This window comes from Sinocyclocheilus rhinocerous, unplaced genomic scaffold (assembly GCF_001515625.1).
Source record: "Sinocyclocheilus rhinocerous isolate Xijiao unplaced genomic scaffold, SAMN03320098_v1.1 scaffold397, whole genome shotgun sequence".
Classification (NCBI taxonomy): domain Eukaryota; kingdom Metazoa; phylum Chordata; class Actinopteri; order Cypriniformes; family Cyprinidae; genus Sinocyclocheilus; species Sinocyclocheilus rhinocerous.
In genome coordinates this window covers 517,959-536,448 of record NW_015663491.1, presented here as the reverse complement: position 1 = coordinate 536,448, position 18,490 = coordinate 517,959, and the positions used below count along the sequence as shown (strand labels likewise).

General features: G+C 38.2%; 1 protein-coding gene across 2 annotated transcripts in view; it reads right to left on the bottom strand.

Annotated features, from left to right (window-relative positions):
• rxfp2a (relaxin family peptide receptor 2a) overlaps positions 1-17,575 on the bottom strand; it is a 54,316-nt gene extending 36,741 nt beyond the window's left edge. The window contains exons 1-5 of one of the 2 annotated variants that reach the window (XM_016539197.1): positions 17,488-17,575; positions 8,960-9,106; positions 7,132-7,209; positions 5,236-5,341; positions 3,881-3,952 (exon numbers count right to left, since the gene is read on the bottom strand). In XM_016539197.1, coding sequence (XP_016394683.1) covers positions 3,881-3,952; positions 5,236-5,341; positions 7,132-7,209; positions 8,960-9,106; positions 17,488-17,575 — 491 coding nt within the window. The remainder of the gene's footprint in view (positions 1-3,880; positions 3,953-5,235; positions 5,342-7,131; positions 7,210-8,959; positions 9,107-17,487) is intronic. The other variant, XM_016539198.1, reaches the window with a different exon arrangement.
• Positions 17,576-18,490: the final 915 nt, after the last annotated feature.

The following is an 18,490-nucleotide window of genomic DNA, read 5'->3' as shown; positions in this document are numbered from 1 at the left end:
TTTGAATATGCTTGTGTGTCATCTTCACTTGTTTCCGCGATCGTCGTTGCCATGGTTGCGTAAGTGCTTGTGAGGCGGAGATTTCAAAATAGGGGCAAGGTCCTGTTGGGGTATGGGCGTGTTTGTTTTGGTGCTTTCAAATATCAACATCATTTGGCAAAAATCACTTAGTGCACCAATAATAATTGCCGCCACTGCTTCAGGATCGGGTCGGGGCAGACACAGGCTGATGCACAATAAGAATCTACCGGTCACCCTTACTTTGTACCCACGTTCTCACAACACGCTGTTCTGTTGTCAATAAACACACATGACGATGGTTCTGCCACCAACGTTTACGTTCTCTGTGTGTGTATGTGCTATGACTCCTGACCCTGGGGTCCTATGAGGAGCTGGTAGCTGCCTCAATTGTGCCTGTAACCATAGTGACCGTATACTATCGTCTATGACAGAGCTGGTGATTTTTCTGGACTGAAAAAATTGGACTGCTTGGTCCCCCCCAGTTAAAAAATCCCATCTGCGCCCCTGATCATCACAACACTATCAAAGAAAAGATTCTATCAAAGAAATGAAAAGAAGTGTCCTTCTTCCTGATAAAGATCTTAAAAAATAATTTAACGAATTCGTTTGCCCATATAATCACTAGGAAATTATGTTTAAACTTATTTGGCTTGCTGTCCACTGATGAGGGGCTCGATGAAGCAGCTTCAACTCGAGCTCTGATATACCCCCACAGAGACTTGATATAGGATGATTACAAAGGGCAAGGTACCTGAAAACATCCACATCAATTGGTGCATATCTCACGCTGTGCATATGATCTTACAGAGTATAAGTAACCATAGTGACCGTATACTATCGTCTATGACAGAGCTGGTGATTTTTCTGGACTGAAAAAATTGGACTGCTTGGTCCCCCCCAGTTAAAAAATCCCATCTGCGCCCCTGATCATCACAACACTATCAAAGAAAAGATTCTATCAAAGAAATGAAAAGAAGTGTCCTTCTTCCTGATAAAGATTTTAAAAAATAATTTAACGAATTCGTTTGCCCATATAATCACTAGGAAATTATGTTTAACCTTATTTGGCTTGCTGTCCACTGATGAGGGGCTCGATGAAGCAGCTTCAACTCGAGCTCTGATATACCCCCACAGAGACTTGATATAGGATGATTACAAAGGGCAAGGTACCTGAAAACATCCACATCAATTGGTGCATATCTCACGCTGTGCATATGATCTTACAGAGTATAATAAATGCATAATTCTCTTGGTGTACAAGTTAAATCATAAAGACCTCAAATACAAGATGAAATGGTGCATGCTCGCTATAGCCAATCAACAGCAAGCAGTAGGATTAAATCAGCTTGACTCACCTAATGACATTCATTTGAAAAGTATGCAGGAGAATCAATTATGCAAACTTGTTAGTGCCTTTACAGTCAAGATATGGATGCCCATGAATCAATTAAAATTTAAACTGAAAGCATAATTGTCACAATTCACTCGGGGAGCAAGGAACGAGGAAACGAGGAGTACTTCAATAACACAGTCTTTAATAATCCACAGGAAATCTGAGAACAAAGAGGACATTCAACAAGTCCGGACTGGGCACTCTGGAGGTCCCTCAGGACAGACACGGGACAGTGGGCCTCCAGAGCGGTACCCGTTCGGGGCGCCATGGCGGATCAGGAGACTCGGGAGGCCATGGCGGAGCAGGGGACTCGGAAGGACATGGCGGAGCAGGTAGTTTAGGAGGCCATGGCTGAGCAGCCTCCGAGGCCGCGGCCCCGGTACTGGGGCTGAAACCGACACTGGGCTTAATGGGGAAACAGGAGCCCTCCGTGGGCTATACGGGGAACCAGGAGCCCTCCCTGGGCTGAACTGGGTATCAGGAGCCCTTCCTGGGCTGAACTGGGGATCAGGAGCCCTTCCTGGGCTGAGCTGGGGATCAGGGTAGCGCTTACGTGGTGCTGCCACTGGCGGGTGCTCTGGAGGAGTAGGCACAGCAAAGCGCTTTCGAGGAGCTGGCACTGGAGGGAGTTTTTGGGCTGGAGCTGACACTGGAGCGAGCTCTGGGGCTGGAGCCGACACTGGAGCGAGCTCTGGGGCTGGAGCCGACACTGGAGCGAGCTCTGGGGCTGGAGCCGACACTTGAGGGCGCTCGGGAGGAGCGGACACTTGAGGGCGCTGTGGAAGGCGCTTACGTGGAGCGGGTACTGGAGCTGAAACCGACACTGGGGTCACATGAACGCTTTGCGGGCTTGCCACATGAACGCTTGGAGGGCTTGCCATATTAATGTTCGGTGGGCTTGCCATATTAACTGCCGGCTGACTTGACTCGGGAACTGCCGGCTGAGGGGATCCGGATCGGGATCGGAGACTCTCCAGGCATTGGATGACTGTCTCCTTCCAGTCGAGGTCGGTGGTGTCTGGGAGCTCCGTGGGATGATGGAATGTCATCCCGATCCAGAACAGCGTCGCGAGGGTTTCCCCCTTGAGGGAGCTGGTGAGGGCGAGCGGCACGAACGCCCTCGTGAAGACGATGGGGTCTGGGCTCGCCTGAGCCAACATGACAAACATTGCTCGTTCCTCCATTTGGGGACATGGAGGAACACGTGGAACGAACGGGGAAAACAAAACACTTGAAAAAAAAAGGGAAAAAAAGACGGGGAGAAAAGGCGCCGCTCACTTTCTGTATCGGTCGGGTCTTCTGTCACAATTCACTCGGGGAGCAAGGAACGAGGAAACGAGGAGTACTTGAATAACACAGTCTTTAATAATCCACAGGAAAACCGAGAACAAGGAGGACATTCAACAAGTCCGGACAAACCAACAGGGACACTCTTTAAATACACTGAACAGGCTAATGGGAAGACGAGACACACCTGGGATCAATCAAAACAAACGGGGAACACCTGGAATGAAATCAATGAACGGGAGACAGAAACTGAGACACGGAGCACATGGGGAACAAAACACAACCAAAACTAGGAACAGAGTCTGACAATAATGGTGTTCAACCTCTGACCCATGGAATTTCATTTTAAAATGTTTGTCCTTTTCAACATTTTTACTCATATAGAGAACACTTTTACATCTGAGGTTATCTGAGGTGGCAAAAAATAAATCTGAATGAGAAAATTATTAACTGTACAGACATAAAACTAAACTAATCAAACATTATGAAATAGAAAGTCTGTGAAGCTCTAATTTTTTAACTGATTTTAAACAGTTTTCTTCAGTTTTGTCTTGCTTTCCATTAAAAATATTTGAGAAAAATGAGAAAGTAAAACTTATTTTTAGAGAGCATAAACCTCACCAGTATAAAATATTGTTCATAAGATCAAATCTGAACAAACTGAATTATGAATGAAGCTCTGAGCAGTAGATTGTGTAGACAGGAGGCTGTACTGTCCAGTGGCCTAAAAGTCTTATTACAAAAGGTTGCATGGTGGCCAGAAAATGGGTGAGATATTGCACTCGTCTCCCTCAGACATGCAGGGTTTCAAGACGTAACCTAAAGTTCTCAGCACTGAGATATTTTGGTTCATTAGATATTGGACATTTCACAGCCTCCATAAATTTAGACATCAGCAGGAACTTGCGACACACAGCAAGTGGAAAACTGTCGAATGACTCAAAAAACTTTGGCTGAAGACTTTAATCAAATAGAATGGCCCAACAGTCTTAAATTTATAGTATAGGCCTATTCAATAGGAATGCTCTTGTTTCTTTTCTTTTCCTTTCTAACTACAGATCCCAGTAAACACTGAAGCCTTTCTGTATAATAGGAACCGATAATCTGACTTGTCTTTGTCATCCATGGCTGATTCTGATTATGATGGTGCACTTTTACACTTAATTAAGAGATACTCACAGCCTCTGCAGTTGTGTGTATTTGGAGAAGATGTAATCATCCAAATTCCTGATCCTATTGTTCTTCAGAGACCTGTAAATTATAAAGCATCGAATTACAAACAATACAACATTACAGGTGTAGTTCATCCAAGAAAGGAAAATCCTGTAATCTTTTACTTGACTAATAATGTTGTACAAAACTATTCTTTTTATATTCCATTCCATTAGCAAAAGCCATATGATATATTTGTATGAGGAACAGACCAATATGTAAGTCATTAATTAGTTAAAATCCTCCTCTCCACTTCGATCTTTCAAAACTCATTCCAGACTCAGATTCATGGACTACTTTGATTTTGTGAGCTCGCTTCAACCTTCAGTACTATATAGAAAAGAAAGAAAAACCTGGCCATTTTAAATATCTCCTTTGGTGTTCAAGAAAAAATGAAAAATCAGTTTTTGAAGAATATGAGCGTCATTCAAGAGTAAATCATGAACAGAATTGCCTTTTTTCGGGTGAATGATCTCTTTAAGGAGTCTTTTCATACCACAAGGCTGAAACGCAAAAGCCATATGATATATTTGTATGAGGAACAGACCAATATGTAAGTCATTAATTAGTTAAAATCCTCCTCTCCACTTCGATCTTTCAAAACTCATTCCAGACTCAGATTCATGGACTACTTTGATTTTGTGAGCTCGCTTCAACCTTCAGTACTATATAGAAAAGAAAGAAAAACCTGGCCATTTTAAATATCTCCTTTGGTGTTCAAGAAAAAATGAAAAATCACAGTTTTTGAAGAATATGAGCGTCATTCAAGAGTAAATGATGAACAGAATTGCCTTTTTTCGGGTGAATGATCTCTTTAAGGAGTCTTTTCATACCACAAGGCTGAAACAATGTGGTTTTCCTGGATACAAATTAGAAACCACTGATATGAATTATCTAACATTCCTTTTTTTTCACCAAAACATCCCCAGAATCCAAAAGATAATCTCCAGAATCCTTATTCCAAAAATCATAAATTATCAATAGATACATGTTCTGCACTGTTTATCTCAAATGATCTTCAAAGTCCAGATCAAAACAAATCAAAAGTATCATAAGCACAAATATACCCCATGCCGAACAATCTAAACATAACCAAAACCAACAAACAAAATAAAATCCAACCTTTCAAGCAGTGTGCCTAATTTTTCTTATATCTGGTAAATGTTCAGCGCAAAGAAGCTCTTTATCTCGTTAAGCTTTATGGCTCAGTGATGAAGCACTATGTCTCACTGATGTCAAATTTGAACTCCTACAGATTAATAACCTCTCGTGGGAGCAGAGGAGTAAAGCTCTGCAGATGGATCCCAGCTCGATGTACTTACAACCAAGTCACATTGGAGGAGAGGACAGGTACGACATGCAGGTTCACGTCAACACATTCCACCTCGGTCTTAATGCAGTCACAGCTCTCCGGGTACTGCTGCACAACTGTACAAGATCAATAAAAACACATGCAATTATTCAATTATTATAGCAATACATTATTATTACATCTAGTACACAAAGCTTAAAAAAACTAACTAAATAAAAAAGATTTATTGCATTATTGTTGTTTCTTTGGTTTGCCTCCTATTGTTCATTTCTGGCAGGAACACATATATTGTCAATGCAGCATTTCTATTATATATACATGATTAATAAGGTTGATCCAACAATCATATTAGATTATTTGCATTACTGCATTTTTCATTGTTCAAATTAGTCCTGCACTGAAAAAAGTTTTTCCTGTCCCCTCACTCTCTTTTAAATACTACCATTTTTAACTAAACATATTTAAATATTTAAGATATAACATTAGTATCAATTCAACTATTGTTTCCATTAAATTCCATTTTTCTTGTAGGAGTCAAAATGAAAAAAATCCCCTCACCAAGAATATATAAATATTATATGATATATAAATATAATTATGATCTAGTTACACAGTATGAGTGACAGTACTCATGTTCTTTAATAAAATAATAATAATGTAATATTTAAAATAATTTTTATTTTTATAACAGTTTCTATTATAACAACTTTAATGACAAATGACAACTTTAGGATCAAACATGCTAACCAGTGCTGTCAGCAAATGCAGCAGCAGTAAGCAATAATTCTACTATAGTTCATGCCTGCTTATGTGCCTTTCAGCAAATCAGTTTACAGGACAATTACAGAGCAAGCGTCACCTAATTAATATTCATAATCCAAGTACATAAATGTTTATAAAAGTTAATATAGTATTCCTCATTTGTAAGCTGCTTTGGATAAAAGCGTCTGCTAAATGAATAAATGTAAATTATCAAGTCAGTATTAAGCTCCCAGTAAGTACAACAATTTCAAGGCCAAGGGACTTTGAAAGCTAATAAATTTCCAACCATGTGCTTCTACAAAATCGTAAAACTCATGCAGATTTACAACACATTACAGTAAAAAGCAGCCAATAGGATTTCTGGCTTCAAAAGCGTCCTGTAGACTACTAAAGCCTAAGGCTATAAATGTATCAAATAAACTCTTAAGCCCAAAACACACTGCATGATTTTAGCAATCCTATAAAATCACTGCATGTCACGCTGTGCGACATGGATCTTAAACTTGGCTACGACGTGTGTAGACTGTACGATGATGACACCTATTCACTCGTACGCTACGACGCACGTTACTACAGAAGAAAAAAACGTCATCAGCATGCGCTAGTGGTAAACAGAAAGAGCATGATAAATAACACTTTAGCAGTTGTATTTTTTTATGTGTGCTGAAAAAAAGTGGAAGCGGCGAAACAGGAAGGGATAAGAGCTAGAGGTAAGCAGTTTTATGTTTTAGCACCATGTCGCGTTGATTTCATGTCGCATTTTTATTGGTTGGTCAGTAAACGTGGATCGTACCAGCAAACACACTGTGCGATGATCATACTGTATCGTAGGCTTTCTTTGGTCGCAAGACCGTGACAACTGCCGTCTTTGAACCTCTCTCACTGTACGACATAAGAGCACCGATTAGGAGCCACGATCAAAGAAATCACCACGATTGTTTCACGATGTCAATCATTTGTCTGGGACAGCTGGAAATCGTGCAATGTGTTTAGGGCTTTAGAGAAGCAAAAAATCTAAGTCTGGCCCTGACATGGAAGTTGCAGCAGCATTTTGAACATGTTTTTTTTTTTTTACGAGCCTCAAGATAACATCACTCATGTTAATCTTTTCCAAAGGAAACTGGATCAAGACCGGGACACATACAGCAGTCATTAGGAAGGTCCTGTGGCTCTGCCTTTTTAATAGTGCGGTCAAAGATATTCGCCCATCCGCTGTTGTCCCCTACAGAAAGCGAAAGCAAGTCTTTGTATGAGAAAGTATGCACCGTAACAATATAAAAATATCACTTTAAAGACATGAATGACTTTTGTGGTCTAAAAGAGATGTCATTTCTCCCTGCATGGGAAAATTGATTACATCAATGTTGAATAAACATCACCTCCTAATGTATTTCAAAGTGGAATCAATGTTGATAAAAATGTTGTTCTGTAAGTCTGAACATTACATTTTTTACATATTTTAAAAGTCAAAAAGGCTTTAGAATTGAGTACAGCTTTAAGTACATCTATTTAATTTTGGTAACACTTTATTTTAAGGTGTCTTTGTTTATAATATACGATTATAATAATTAATTATGCATAATTACATGCAAGTAACCCTAAGCCAAACCCTAATCCTAACCATATAGTAAGTACATGTACTTAATTAATTTTACACCAGGGGCGTAGATTACGCAGGGGACACGGGGGACGTGCCCCCCCCACTTTTAATATCACGTAAATTCGTCCCCCGCACTTTTTCGGGCAAGTGTGTTCGCATAGAGATTTTCAAGAGCCGGTGTGAATAAATATAGATTTAAATTAAAAGAGACAGGATAGTCTGTGCATGATCTGATGTTTTATTCGGATCCAGAATAAGACGAGATGAACATTGAGGAGCGCTAAACACTCAGTGTATGTTTCATTCATACTCGAAGCCGGAGGGCGCTCTTGCGCAGTGTCCAGCAGTTATCTGATTTCTAAGCCAATTAAAAGCTAGAAATTAGAGAAAAATTAAAGTTGCCTATACACTGCCAGTCAAAAGATTTTGAACAGTAAGATTTTTAATGTTTTTTAAAGAAGTCTCTTCTGTTCACCAAGCCTGCATTTATTTGATCCAAAGTACAGCAAATCAGTAAAATGTTGAAATATTTTTACTAGGCTATTTAAAATAACTTTTTTTTATTTGAATATATTTTAAAATTTAATTTATTATGATTTCAAAGCTAAATTTTTAGCATCATTACTCCAGTCAAACCTCCTTCCATCAGCAAGGGCATTGAAGATGAAACGTGGCTGGGTCTTTCAGCATGACAATGATCCCAAACACACCGCCCGGGCAACGAAGGAGTGGCTTCGTAAGAAGCATTTCAAGGTCCTGGAGTGGCCTAGCCAGTCTCCAGATCTCAACCCCATAGAAAATCTTTGGAGGGAGTTGAAAATCCGTGTTGCTCAGCGACAGCCCCAAAACATTACTGCTCTAGAGGAGATCTGCATGGAGGAATGGGCCAAAATACCAGCAACAGTGTGTGAAAACCTTGTGAAGACTTACAGAAAACGTTTGACCTCTGTCATTGCCAACAAAGGGTATATAACAAAGTATTGAGATGAAATTTTGTTATTGACCAAATACTTATTTTCCACCATAATTTGCAAATAAATTCTTTAAAAATCCTACAATGTGATTTTCTGGATTTTTTTTTCTCATTTTGTCTCTCATAGTTGAGGTATACCTATGATGAAAATTACAGGCCTCTCTCATCTTTTTAAGTGGGAGAACTTGCACAATTGGTGGCTGACTAAATACTTTTTTTCCCCACTGTATATATATATAACATTTCTGTCCCCCTCACTCCTGAAATGATGGCTACGCCCCTGTTTTACACAGTACTTAAATGTATAATTACAATGTATCAATGACACCTTAAAATAAAGTGTAACCAATTTCATGCAATTATCAGCAAAGTAAAAAAGACAGATAAATGTGGCCTTACCGCAGTGTTCCTCATCTGCTCCGTTCTTGCAGTCCCTGTGGCCATTGCACTGAAGGACCTGGGGCAAACACACACTCATGTTTCCACAAGGGAACTGACCCAGAGGGCAACTTTCTGTCACTGCCCTGCCAGCCATCATGGATGCTGCTGGGGGTGATAAGAAGAGGGCAAAAGAAGGAAGAGAAAAAAAAGTTACAACATCTCCCAGTACAAAATGGATATTGGTAAAAAGCTCTTTCAATCACTGCAGTAATTTGTGCTTCTGTCAGGGCAAAGTAGATGACTGGAAGCCCTCCAGCAGTGTTAGATGGAAGGCATAAGCCTACAGACAAATGTGCACCAAAATACAGCAGAGTTTGATCGAGTTTGTCCTTCAATGTCAACAAAAAAGTGTATTCTTCTCCCTTTTGAAAGTTGCTAAGCATATTTATTTTATCATCTTAACCATGTACGTTGACGGCTCTAGATGCAGTAAATACAACGACATGAAAAGCGCTCTCACACAGCGTGTGACAACAATACTATATTTTGTAATTGGAAAATATGACGTCTATGAAGATGGGGCTCCCTACGGCAGGCAATTATTCTTCTTTCCATTTGACGTGACAAAGAGAGGCCAGAGTACACAAACAAAACATTTTGTACAAGGGCTCTTTCACAATAAAAAAATAACTTACAGCTTCATTTTGCATAATAAATACTCTCGTTGGTGATCTTTCTTATCGGCTCTCACTAACACTCATCACAAATTGGATTTTTGATAAATTCTGAGGGTGGGTGGCTGTCCCAACGCACAGCTTTATCACAATGAAACATGGCCTTGTCTCTTGACAGCCTTATATACAAGAAATACACTGTTATGTCTAAGGGATATTTGTCACATTGTCTGTGTCACATTGGGAGCTAATGAATGACATGATTGTCAGAGCATATGCAGCCTAGAATAAATATGTTGCGCATTATTGGTGTATACAACAACCAGTGCTAGTTACAGCTTGTAGTGTATACAGCTTCTGTATAAGACTAACCGCTATATAACTAAAATATATGGTCTCTTCCATACCATATATGGGTAGGAGATTTATTTTCTTTTTTATTAAACACATTATGGAACACTTTCATATGCGTTAAAAATGTAACAAGAGGGTAAATAATGCAGCTATATCCACTCTTTTTGGAACAAATAAATAAATGTTTGAACTAACTGGGTTCCCTCCTTGAACCAGATGTTTACTGCTCCTAGAAACTGGTTTTGTTTTTTAATTGAATCATTTGTAAGACTGTAGAAAATGCTTAGAGCACAGGCTTTCACACATCACGTAATAAAAGAAAAAAGCTTCAAGCACAAAAACACCTTCAAGTTATCATCATGCAACCTCAAATCAGGAACATTAGTAACATTAGTCCTGGTAAAGAAAAACAACTCTGCATGGAACAATATTTTTAGCACTGGCTCAACAGTAGCATTTCTGTCTGCCAGCCTTATCAAGCCAGTAGTCTTGATTTTCATTTGGCAATATATTTACATATACTATATACTATATATTTATACTTTCTTTACTAAGACAATTTGCAATAATACTTGAAAATTATACAGGAAGCTCCAAGAAAGTCATAAATTCATGAGTACATATGCTGAAAAATGATGACATACAGGGCAAAACATTACTCGATGGTTTGTAATTTTCTACCCATTCTTGCTGATGCTAACAAGACTATCACAAGTTATTTTTACAATTTAAAAAAAAAACACATATGTCAGCCAGCAAAACAATTAGATAACAGTAGCTGACAAAGTAGACAAACACAATTCACTACAAAAATGCCACAGAAACCAAATGTTGAAGTGTGCACAGCATAAAAATGAGTGTGCATGATCAAAAAAAAATTAAAGTGCTGACCAAACAGGGCAGGGATCTCCAACCTGCTGGAGTGCTACCATCCCACAAACTTCAGTTCCATCCCTGCTCCAACACACCTGCCTGTAATTTTCAAGTAATCCTGTACAACTTGATTAGCTGGTTTATGTGTTTGATTGGGGTTGGAGCTGAAATCTGCAGGATGGTAGCTCTCCAGGAGCAGGACTGGATACAAAACACAGAACAAGAGAGATGTCACATCCAGTTACAATATAAAAATTCTTATCTTTTGTTTGTTTCCATTCCTATTTTTAGCAGACTTTTTATTTTTATTTTTTGCTGTTCCCCCAATCTGTGACTTCATTTAAATCTATATTTGGCTTCCAAGAATTAAAAACACTAGCACTTTTCTAGCAGATAGTATGTTTAATCCACCTGGAAGATAGTACATAAAAATGTTTCCAGTGCCAGTATTCATTCGTTTTTCTGTGGATGCAGCTGAGAAACAACATTAAGTCTGTGACTTCAAATAGCTAGTTTTGCCCTTCCTTGGCCAAGATTCCAATTAAATCCGTATGTGGCTATCAGGGTACATCAGCACTCGAAGTGACATATTCAAACAAACAAATTAGCTCGTTTTTTGACACCAATGCTAATCAGGATAATCACTGCAAATTCATGTAAGAGCCAAGTCCAGAACAATAATATTAAATGAGGACGACCAACTGGCTGGCTAAATGGTATCCATGCAGCATGCAGTGCACATTAGGAACCTAAAGAGAAAAATAAATAAATAAATACAACTTTATGATCAGTGGCAATAAAAACGTTTTCATTGCCTGGCTGTAAACTTAATGGTTGCCACTGGTGTGGAATGTCCTTCTGAAGTCATTTTCAAAATGCATTCAGTGTTCCTGTGAACATTCAAAAATAAATGCATAGGTAAACAAATACTCAAATCATGAAAGGTCATGGTATTTGAAATACACATGCTTCATACAGTGTGATGAATGGCTCAGCACTGACCACCTTAGAAAAAAGTTGTGCTGTTCAGATATTTCTAAGTGTTGTCAGGAAACAGACTTTGACTACTAATCAAAAACTGGATTGGAGCAGGTATTAATTAACCATTAAAGCTGTGATTTTGAGATGAATCAGAAATCTGCATTCAACATGAGAAATGTGCATTTTATCTCTAAACATGTGAGAGAATGGAAATGCAAGTAGACTTTCTGTCAGGTCATTCTGACCATCAGCAGAAAAGGTGTTGCCATGCTATGCCTAGTTAGGGCTATACATGACTTTCTATCTTCCAGAGAAAACCCAAGTCTTTTGAAATAACATAACGAAAATTGAGCAATTCCAATCCAACACAAATAATTTTTTATTTGTGAGTGCCGCAAGGTAAAGATAAAAAGTGAATGAATTAAAATTTCTGCCCATTTCTCACAGAATTAGAAGGGTTGGAAAAAAGCATGATTAGGAGTATGGATTACTGTTACGGGTCTTTTTTGTTTCTTTTTTGTCCATTTTGGAGAGTCCCTGTATGGAAAAAAAAACTTATCTTGTGTTCCATGTAAAAAAATAATAAGCATAAATGTTTGGAACAGCATGGGGGTGAGTAAATAATGACAGAATGCTTAGTTTGGGATGAACTGTCCCCTAAAATTGTGCATTTAGTTTTCCAGATGGGAATCAAGGGATTGAGCTGAGCCACAAACTTGTCACCTTCTCATTTATCTCTCTCTCCTGGCTGTAATCCCAGTAACTGGACCAGGTGGCCCAATGAGGCCTGCAAATCTGGTTTTCATGATCTTGTTAGCATGCCTTCCAGCAATGATCTGTTTCATGGTGTCTCTGAACATGTTTAAAGTTGGGATCAAGCAAAAGAAAGTCTGGTCCTTCAAATCAAGAGAACAAAAAAAAATTTAAAGGTGTAATGAGAGCCAAAAGAATCCACAGGAGACGACTTTATGTTTCCGACACATTTCATCTGTTGGATTTCTACGTTTGTGGCATGGATCTTTATCGCAGGAGCCTTTTTTATGCTACAAAGAAAAAGACACATTCTTAGTCTGGAAATGCAATTATTTGCACTGTAAAACCCAGATGCACATTTTACGTCTCCCTGAAGATAAGAGATGTATTTTGTTAAGAGGGAGCAGAGTACTTCCTATTCATCACAGTTTTTGAACTGCCACAGTAAAACTGCTGCAAAGGGATTGTAAATGTACTGTGTATCTTCACCATTTTAATTTCTGCAAATATTAGTGCTCTAAATTACTGCATTGTTCCAATTTCTTGTTCATATTAATATATTTTATATATTAGCCACTGATCTCTATGGACCAATGTAACTGATCTCTTGGTTCAATGTATCCAATAGCCCAGAGTGAATCTAATATGTGAAAAAAAATTGTTTCTCCTCTTCAATTTGTGTGATGTGAGAAACTGAATTACATACAGCACAGGCACTTGCGTTATGAATGATATGAATGAAACAAAATTTTTTGATAAGACACCTGTGAAAGACTATTTGATTTATTTGAAAAGCTTCACGTTCACACACCCACACACACATATATAAACACGGCTTTGACCACTTCACCCAATGGTTATATAGCGTCAAAACTGTTCCATTATGTATTTCAGCAAAATGAACTGTAATGAATTATGACCAAACCCATGTTGTGTCATTAAACATTCATTTTGAGGCCATGCCCGCCCTTTCCCCTCATACTGGAGATCCGTTGATGTGTGTGCATGTCTGTGTGGAAGCCCACAGTTTCCGAAGCGTGACGGAAATATTATTGTATTGATTATCTTTCTGTTTCAGGTATGGTACTGTATGTCCATCAATCTACGCTGTAATGACGCTTGCAAACTCTGCAAGCTGTGCTGTGAATCAGTCGGTTTTCAACTAAAAGCTGGAAAAAAGACATTTTCTCATGCTGAAATATGGAAAACATATGTTTTCTCACGCTCAGAGATATGCGTGTGTGAGAAAATAGCACATATGATGTTAAAAAATAAATGGCACAGTGGATGAGAACAGTGATTTATTTACAATACAGCATGGCCTCTCATACCTAATTGCTATAGATTAGAATAATGTTATTCCTTCATATCACATGGTGAAACAATTTAGTGAGGTTTAAAATATTATAAAAAGAGAAAAACAATTATTATCTGACAGAATTTTTCATCTACATCTATAGTATCTACAGATATGCATTAGTATCAAAAAACTTTTTTTTTTTTGTATTTTGTACTACAGTAATGTAATGTCAGGGAATTACTGTTGAGGACTTTATAAATGTCGACATATGCAAGTGTTTGTAATTCATTTAAGTGTATTTGCATTTAGCTTGATCGTGTTCTTAAATAATTTGACAGCTCTTGCATGAAAAAGAACGTATCAGTAATTTATGCACACTACTGGAGGCTATGCACAAAAGATAATGTTACAGAAACTAATTCAAAAAATGCATAGACCCAAAATAAAAGAGAAAAAGAAGAGAGCACATAAATAACAATCTGACACAGATAAAGAAACCAAGTGAAACAAATGGCAATGCAGACCAGAACGATGGCTTTTTAAACCGTGGAAATGTTTTAAATCCGTGTTTACATGTGAGTTTCACACAATTTAGGTTTATGGCTTTATGGAGGGCTCACATGAGACATAGGGCCGCACATGTGACGATACCATCTGAAAAGAGGCTCATGACAATGGCAACATGCTTTTTAAGGCAATGTTGCCAGGCAACCATTATTGGGTAACAGAAGGAGAAACTGGCTAACCAGTAGTCCTACGTCTTTATTCACTGTTTAAGCTATAATACTGAAAATGCCTTCAAATCCAAAGCAAAATACTCAGTTCAAAATCTAGGACATATAAGTGAAAACTGAGGTATAACCACTTATCTATAATAGAGAACATTATATATAGATCAATGGGTATAAATATAATACAATATTAATGGCCATCTGCAGTGCCATAACAACACAGACACAGTCAATGAGTCTGGGTTCCAACACATGGTGGCAGGTGCTCATTTCTTAAAGCTTGTCACAGTGAAATGAACACTCCTGTCTCAAATAATCTTGATACAAATGAGGGCCACACAACACTGTCAATCTGTTTATGGTATAATAGCGGGCCAAGTCATTACCCTTACACTTCAAGATCAAATCAAAAACACGAGCAATGTATAGCCTAGCCTACCAATAATCAGGAGTATAATAGGGCAGGGGCCTGTGGGAAGAGAACCATTCAAGCTGACAGAGTCATAAATGAGCTTTCATGTACATAACGAACAACTAATTAGAGACACCCCTGTACTACTTAATTTGCAGTCAGTCTGCTGTCTACTGCGCAGTCTTTGACATTGGCCGTTTGAAGTGCAGTGTCAGACAAACACCAGTGAACCATATAATATTTTGCCTTTCAGCAAAGGTACTTACAAATCCAAGACCATGGAAAAAAAAACCTGACACTCTTCACAATAAAAGTTCAAATTAGATCCAAAGAGACTTTTTAAAAGTCTTACGTAATAGAAGGTACTTCTAGCTTCTTTGTATACAAGTTCATCAAAGATCTTTTAGAACTTTCACTTAAAGAACCCAGAAACAAATATGCTGATCCAAAGAACCTGTAAATTATCATTAAGAAGGCTTTTGATCTCCAGAGAACCACATAACCTTAGTCAGGGTAGATGCATATTTAACACCAATGAAAGAAGGGCATGAGAGACTGATGTACAATGAATTGCACATGCGTATTGTCAAATCTTTAAATTTCTTTTTTTTTCTGAAGTATTTTCTATGTTCTGTAGGCCAAACGACTGACAACAAGGCACAACCATCAGCTTGAATTTCTTTGTAAATCATTCATAAATCCATTTGTATATTTGTAAATTGCCCCACTAGACTGCATGTGACAATTTACATAGTGTAAGATGTTTTACGAATAATTCATCCTGAAATTCATTCTGATTCATAAAAAAGCTCATTACATAGACTGCATCCCTCATTTTCATCCTTGTTAAATAAAACAAGGCATCTACCTGACTCTTATGTTGCTTTGGAATGACATATTCTTCTTCTGAATAAAGCCTCTGATAAGATCCCTCTGCACCATGGCACCCTGCATTGTTTGCCTGTCCCAGCTTAATTCACCTCTTTCTAACAGCCCGTAGCTTATTTAACTCTACTTGTTTGTTTTTATTATGTATTAATAATGAATAAATGCATTTAATTTTCGATTGCAAAATTTCACTGTAGTACTCCACTCCAGCCAATTATTCCCCCTACTACAAACACAAAATTATATTGAATAACAGTCACATTTCTGAAATGACTTTGCATATTTCGTGACATAATGGAGGGATAAAAATCCATTAATATACATCCAGGGGCTTTCATTAAGTAAAAGATATGAGCATTAAGACAGTAAAGTCAATTTCAAAAGAACAAGAGGATATAATAATAGCAGAAATGGGATTCAACAAACATACCATCCTAACAGATGAAAACTCTTGGGTTCTTAAACTACAAAACTAAAAGATTTATTGAACTAGACGCAACTAAAATGGAAATGGGAAAAAACACATCTAGCCTAAATAAAATATTACAATTCAATGTAATAAATTCTAGGCTAAATAAATAGGCCTAAATAAAGTAAGTTACTAAGACTGAAAATAAATGTAATTTATACAAAACTGAAACTACAAAAGTAACGCACAGCTCTGCAAGCACTGGCTGGCCCTTTTGCTTTTTATTCATTCTTGTCACGTCCACTTAAAATACATGCTCACAGATGTCCAGTTTATTTTTCTTTACTTCTTGGGTTGATAAGAATGAAACTTTCAAAACCTGTAGTGTGTCTGGTTGACATCCTGTGCTTGGAACCGCAGTGCGCACTTGCCGTGAAACGAAATTCAATGTCTTTGTGCGGAATGAAGCACCTGAGTGACCAACCAACTGCGATAAGTTAGAACCTGTAACCAAACCAAAAGTGTGAGATACGCATCGATAAAGCCACCATCCCTCACTGTGCCACATTTTGTTTTATCTGATAGACGTTCTTCAAGTCAAAGTAGGCGTGTAGTTAAACAAGTAAAATATTGTCATGCCAAAGAACAGAGTGTACTGCGAGAAGGGTCAAAAGTTCCTCGGAGGTCTGACACGAGTGTTTTTCTTCTCAGGCTAGTAAAACATAGTAAAACTGTTTTGTCGTGAACATTGGCGGTGTAATTACACTCTAAAAAATGCTGGGTTGTTTCAACCCAACTTTGGGTCAAATATGGACTAACCCAACCGTTGGGTTAAATTTTTACATTAAAATTTTAACCCAAAAGTTGGGTTAGTCCAAATATGACCCAAAGTTGGGTTGAAATAACCCAGCATTTTTATGTAGCCTATAACAGTTAGATCTAATGCAGCGTGAGATTTCATTCTTTATTAAATGAATTCATTTAGCAATTCAACTCATATCCACTTCGAGTAAATCTTCAGAACAGTACATTAACATAATGACTACTAGCATTTCACGAGGCTAGCAGATCCGAGGGATGAATGAGTAAAAGTTTGTAGGAAAATCACCGCTTGAATTTTACACTTCACATCTAAACGCAACCGGTAATGAAGTTCCAGCAAAGATCTTACCTTCGGTCTCCATCCTGGAGTTTTGAATGAAAAGAAAAATGACGGTTAAATCAATGAGAGTATTTGAAGGATATTTGAAGGATTTCATTCTGAAGCTTCAAGCGATCCTACGGGACAGTCTATTCCCAAATCACAAAAGGAAGATGCGCGTTTGTCGCTTTCATGAGGATGAACGGTAGAGCATCGCTCGGTTTGTCCAGTTTGTGTCACCTGCAGCGTTAACGGCGCTCCTGCGGACTGAGAGGACTGATGAACTTCACCGATCGCGCTTCTGCTGAAGCTGAGCTCCACATCGTTCATTGACAACTTCGTCACTGACGCGTAGTGAGGGATTATAACGTAGCCTACGTAGTAAAGCTAGAGGTCGTTGTTTTCATTTTACTCTTTCGTGAGAACGCCAATTCCTGTGATCAGTAATAAGAGATGAGATGAGAACATGGGTTTTTGGAGACACACCACATCCGCAAAAAGTTATCCGCACTAATTTGTGGAAGCATTACCAGAATACCTAACATTTAAAAAATCTTATTTTTACCATCCCTCATGTCCATCAGTTATGAGTGTTTTGTGATTTAATGTATGTTATTTAGTTAATATTTAGTGAATTTGTGTTATGCGGACATGGATAACGAACGAGGAGCGCCTGCAGGATTTCAGCTGAGGGTAGGGTAGTGGGGGAAAACGTCCCCCTTTAATAAATGACTGTGTATTTTTTTTTTCTGTGAAAACAAAAGTATCCAGAATAGTTATCATAGTTTTAGTGACAATGACCTAATTCAGCAAGCAATTTTGCGTTTAAAACACGTCTATTAGACGTCTAAATATAGCCTAGACGTGAACAGTGCACTCTTTTCAAATGCCTCTTTCTGCAGCGGACCACCGCCCTTCATGTTGAATTTGGACATGAGGGAATTTTTTTTTAATTAAATTTTTTTTAAATTTTTAACAACTTTGACACCTGAATAACACATGCCAATGTCAGGCGGGTAGTATTATATGCATC